The sequence below is a fragment of the Paramormyrops kingsleyae genome, chromosome 15, assembly GCF_048594095.1.
Source record: "Paramormyrops kingsleyae isolate MSU_618 chromosome 15, PKINGS_0.4, whole genome shotgun sequence".
Taxonomy (NCBI): Eukaryota; Metazoa; Chordata; class Actinopteri; order Osteoglossiformes; family Mormyridae; genus Paramormyrops; species Paramormyrops kingsleyae.
The window spans coordinates 10093407-10099406 of NC_132811.1; the positions used below are offsets into that span (position 1 = coordinate 10093407).

At 39.8% G+C, this 6000-nt stretch overlaps 1 protein-coding gene across 1 annotated transcript in view; it reads left to right on the forward strand.

The window, feature by feature from the left end:
• Positions 1-3572, forward strand: part of LOC111849517 (sema domain, seven thrombospondin repeats (type 1 and type 1-like), transmembrane domain (TM) and short cytoplasmic domain, (semaphorin) 5A) — a 96349-nt gene extending 92777 nt beyond the window's left edge. Inside the window, exon 22 of the mRNA XM_023822435.2 lies at positions 1956-3572. Within this exon, the coding sequence (XP_023678203.2) occupies positions 1956-2075 (120 nt within the window). The 3' untranslated portion in view covers positions 2076-3572. The remainder of the gene's footprint in view (positions 1-1955) is intronic.
• The last annotated feature ends 2428 nt before the right edge of the window (positions 3573-6000 follow it).

Consider the following 6000-nt stretch of genomic DNA (forward strand, 5'->3'; position numbering starts at 1 on the left):
ATAACAGCTGAACACAATAGCTGAATGCAGAGTGGCTTTGAACACACAGCTGGTCTAACTGAAGCAAAAAGTGAGTTATGCCGGGTATCAGCTAGGTGTAAAGTAACCACACAGTGTAGGTATAGCTCTGTAGGTTCTTCCTCATGATTAACGACTCCTAACCCCAAACCACATAAAACTGAGTTGAAAATTGGAAGACACAAAAAAGTAGTTAAAAAAATCTGTTGTTTTGTAAAGGGCTGATTTGTCATTTCTCCCCGACGTAGCTTAATACGCTCAGGCACACCCTGGCTTCAGCTGATTCGCTGACGTTATCTACTCTGCTCTCCTTGAGTGCCTCCTGTTACAAGGGAATAAAGGCATGCCGTACCACCCCCCCCCCCAATGCTCTCTCTCAGCCCTGCTGTGCATGACTACACCCCCCCCCCCTCCCGTCCCCCCACGCTGAGGCTCCCTCTCCCTCGTTCCTCTTCACAGCCCGGTGTGTCTGTGCTCTTGCCCCTGGACGACCACGGCTCTCGCCCGCCCTTGTCTCCTAACACCGGGATGTCGCGAGGCTCCGAGGTTCTCTGCTAACACTCGCCAGCTTTGCGCCTCCCCAACTATTCGACCTCCTCCGAAAATCAGTCCCTCTCCGCGGTTGCGGCAGGTCGGCGCTGACGAGCCTGCTCTCGCCCGGCTCCATCTTTCATGTCCCATATCACAGGCCCAGCCTGGCCGTACACTTGTGAGAAGGCAGTGTATTTTTATCATTTATTTCTGTTTCCCTTTTGAATCGCTCCATATACATTTCATCTCCTGGTTTGAACATGAGTTTTTAAGCTCATTTTCCCATGTTGCAGTACATTGTGAGGCTCTTATATAGTCACATGTCTAATTACACCCTTGGTTTTCCAAAATAATAAATGTCAAATTCAGCTGAAATTGTATCTAAGTAAGAAATGTCACTTGTCAGTGACGCTGGGCTTTTATTATATAATGGCTGTTATTTTCAAAAGAAAAGACTGCACATTTTAATTTAAGAATTGCACTGACATTTACAAGGATTCCCAATTTGGATTTATATTGTTCACAATATCAGATGTGCAAATACCATTGTGTGTGTAAAAAAAAAGCACCCTTAAGAACTGAAAGAAAAATTGATATTGACACACAGTACATTTTTTGGAGCTATGCTGGTTGACAGTCACCACATACATTATTAAATAAAAATAAATAAAAAAACAAACTGTCACAAACATTTTATTCACCATGTCACACCAAAGCATTACCATAGATTTTTTTTTTGTCTGCAGTAGTTTCCACTGGGTAAGTGTATATAATGTTAATTTGTTTTTTTTAACGTCTTTTTTTGACAGATGGTTTAAATTCATGAAAGCTGCAGAATTGCGACTTTAATGGGTAGATTGAATGATATGCTTATACCACATGAAGTTTTGCTTTTGAATATAAAACAGTAGAACCATGTGTAAACAATTTTTGTGTTGAGACCAACCTTTGACATAATCTGGAACGGTGGATCATATTAGAACCCAGGAAAACCTTAATTTACTAGGTCTGTGGATATCTCCACAGATATATACCAGGTGGCATTGAGGAAAGCAAATTAACTAACATACATTCAAGTTATGTTACCTGCGTGATGAGGGATTATTTATAAACACAATGTGCTAGAGGACAGGAATTCAAAATTATTCACTAACTACTGAGTTTTTTAACATAAAAAAAATGCATCATAATGCATTGGGGCCAGCTTGAAAAAATGCCATCTCCATTCTCCATTCTACATCTGAGTTACTTTTTTCTTTGCACAAGACTTTTTATCTGTGTGAAATATTGTTATGTTTACTGCAGCCCTGCTACTGTAGTAACAAATACATCTGTAAGCCATATTAAATAAGTCACCACCTGGTGTTCATCATTCCTCTGACAGTGATGTTTTATCTCATTTGCAGGCATTCAATAAAAATAACCTGATTTTGGAAGAACGGAATAAATACTTCAATCCAAACCTTGCAGGGAAAACCTACACCAATGGCTACTTCTCAGATCTCAACGCCTATGATGACTATTGACTATCCTGGGATAGAGTTGAAGAATGAACTTCTATGTTGAGTGAATCTGCCTTTTTCAGTACTAGTTTATAAAGACATTTTGTAACATTCTGTGTGGGACTTTCTCAGTTCAGTTCATCGTCCACTGTCAACCTACAAAGAGAACAGAACCAGCTTTGTGAGGCTGGGGATCCCTTAACAAATCCAGTCTTGGAAAGACCCTTCATTCTCTGTCCCCAACTTTTGGATTGGGTGGGGGAGATAATGGATGGAGAATTCAACAAAAAGCACCAACTACAAGGGAGAAGTGATTTTGAAGAGACAGTGAAGCTTAACTGCCTTTTCCGAGGAACTGCGAGAGGGCGGATGCATGGCGTTAAATCAGAACGTGTCGTCTGTTGCTTTGTTTGTTTTGCATGGTTGCTGCTTTCCAAAGTCCGCGGTGTCCAGACAGCTTTGTCTGCAGTGCCGGTCAAGCGGCCCTATAAAAGAGGTGAACCAATCACACAGCCCTATTCCGCACACCATCAAGGGGAAAATAGCTGATTGGCTGTCAGACAAAGCCAGACAATCATAATGTACATATTTAGTCAATGGGCCAACGCGATCCTCTTTGTTTACTATATGATCCCCTCCAGCAGCTAAATTGTCATTTAGTGAGTCAATTAGTGAGTCTGTTAGCATTTTGTTTTAAGCGAAACTCATTTTGCAGCTATGTTGCTTTGCTTTTTATTTTTGAGGGAAAAACATTAATTTCTGTGTTGTTCTGGTATACACTTAAATCCAGCAAATGTAAAACCTAAGAGGGAAATAAAATTGGCTGCTGGCAAAAACAATTCCCCACACAGTTTTTCTGTTGTGAAACAAGCAGTGACTTGCCTTGGTACCTGCTAAGATGACCAAGCGTGGCATGAAAAACATGTTTTTCATACGAGCATATGTGAATTTCTAGGATGTATGAAAAATATGTCTTCAGTATTTTTTTATCCAGTAATGAAGTGAGCTCTTCAAGTGTTTTAGTAACATGTATGTGTTTATTGTAACCATTTTCATTTTTTTATTACCAACATTGGCAGTTATATTTTGCATAAATTAAAGAAAAGGTCTCACGTCTTTCAGCTGTTGTAGCTTATGGTAGATATTGAGTTTATGAAATTGTTTAGTCGGTATAACCACAGCAGTGTTCCCCATCACCTTTAACCTACTGGGCCGTCTGCGCACAATGGTATTTCGGTCTCGACAATTAACGATAACAGGCTTCCCTCTATGAAAGAGTGCTGATCCTGCAAAGGGGGAAGTGACAAGTTTGAGTTAAAGCCCAGCCAGAGGTGACCTTATCATGTTTTTGTCCTGAACACTTTTTTTTGGCTGGCTGTCCGTGCGAGCTTGTGCGTGTGTGTGCGTGTGGAAAAGAGGTATTGTTTCTGTGTATTCTTATTAAACCTACCTGTTCATACATAAAGCTTTGTTTAAAATATGTACTGTAAACAGATTAAATAAATGTTACATTGAACTGTCTTCACAATTGTGTCTTTTATGTTGAGGGAATCTGGGTTAAACTGCACAATATTTAAAAAAATGGCTCCCTCATTGTGAAAGGGTGGTATGTGGATCGGTTGGTGGTTGTATGGCTTTCAGGGCTATGGGTTCCTGCAGTAGCTCTCTTTGTGGAAGTTGCATGTTCTACCTGTGTTTGTGCAAGTTTTCTCCTGTGATGGGCTGGCATCCAGGCCAGGCTGTCCGCTGCCTTCAACCCTTCCCTTGTATTGGCTCCAGACCCACCCACGACGCTGCATCTGCTATGCTGTTATGGAAAGTGGACTTATTCATTGCAAGGTAAATTTGCATGTTCCCATGTTGTCAAGAGGCTACATCTGTGAAACTACCATACATTACCATTCTATAAATAACATCGCATTCCCTGCAAGATAGTGATTGCGACTTAATGGCATGTTGTTTTTACACAATAAAGTTGCCCAAAATAAAGGTCTTTTTGCTAGACTAGCTGTACCGGTTTTTAAAACTTTTTCCCCCTGTGCAATTTGTCTAAATTTTTATAGTTCTTTTTTCTTAAAGGGGGCTGTAGGTAAAATAGCTGATGTTCAATAAACATTACAATGTATCGACTTTATAATTAGTTTATTCTGCTAAAGCCACTCAGGTTGCCAGATTCATTTATAAGAGGTACCAGGTCAGTTGTTCCCACAAAATCATCTGGAAAAATCTGCAAGGGAAAATAGACAAAATACGACAATTACTATCTGGCTATTTTATTATGCAATAGTGTATGATCACTCAACTTACTGAAAATGAAATATTCTAGAGAAATTGGTATGTCATAATTTTATAAATAATGGTAGGTTACATCACAAAAAAAAATATACTGTATATATTTTTTCCCCAGTTATGTAATCTATACTATTATTATGCATTACTTAATAAATTTAAATTTGACTCTTAAATGTAAATTTCACACTTAAGTTAAGTGCAAATCAGGCTTTGTAACCGTGAGTCTGATCCACGTCAGCTTTGAGCTAAAACCCCTCCTTAATTGTGCTACTTTCACAAACATCAAAACAATGTAATCCATGCAGAATAATAATGTACATAATATGCGTACAGAAGTCTGACATATGTAACACTCTCAGCATTTTTAATTGGGGAGCTACAGAGAGAGGCTTGCGGGCCTGTATTGTGTGTATCAGAGAGAGTAATTAGGTAGTGTAATTAAACCAGAGCTTCGTATATCAAGCCACTGAATTAGAGGGGTGACTTTGGGCCGACCAGCATCAACAATTCCACTAAGATTGTCAATTTATCACGGGGCCAAAATGATCCAGTTCTCGTCTGGGTGAGTGATCCCTCATCCTCACTCTGATTGGCCGTCCACTGAGGAGGAGGGGGAGTAAGGGGGAGCACGTATTGGCTATGGAAGGAGCGCAGAGCGCACACGGTACTCCGTAGACTCAGTTTTCAATATTTTGCAGTTTGGTTTTGTACAGTTAAGGCGCTTTTCTGCTGCATCACGTTCCGAATTTTTGCTACTAAATAACCAGTACTGCCCTTTTTTCATTGATTTGCATTCCAGAACCAGTGTTAAACCAGCTGGGGTACTCGTTTGATACTTGAAAACATGAAAATATGTTTATTGTCAATTGGTTACACAAAATACAATCACCATCTTGAAAAACTGTAGTAACAAACTCGGAAAACAACGATAAATGAAGTAAAAAAGAAAAATAATAATGGATGTGTGGACGGATGAAGAGGCCCAAGATTGCGGTCTGGTTGTAAGAAAAGATTCAATAAGACTTGGATAGAATAGCGAGAAATAAATAATAGCAAACCGTTTGGAGTTGGAGGAAACGGGACACGTGCCAAGCATTGATGTTTTTCGCCAGTGGAAAACAAAAAGTAACCAGTACTTTGGTACTGTTTTGAAGTACCCAAAGTTTGATCCTTGGTGCAGTGGAAAAGCGCTCTTGGATCCATTGAAATTGAAAAGTATGGAGAGCAATTCCATGCAAAGGTCTCTTTGTTGCCACATGCATAATGCTGATATAATGCTGTGTATTTCTAACATATAAATTAATATATGAATTTTGTGGATTTGTCCATATTCAGCCCAAGAGGTTGACTCATTGATACTAAGCTTGTCCAAGCACTGAGGCATTATGTTTGCTGAAATCTGTGTCTAAATGTCACATCCATAATGCTGGCTTTGCCTGTATGTTTTTGCTATATGTTATACTTATGTCTGAGAAAACGTGATCGATTTTAGTGTTATTTTATTTGAATTACTATTTGGGGGAACAGTAGCACAGTGGGAAGCGCTGTTGAAACAGTGTTTGGGATTTGATTGCGGCCTCGGCTCTCCGTGACGTGTGGGTTTCATCCTGATGCTCTGGGTTCCTCCCGCAGTCCAAATACATGCAGCTCTGCTAAC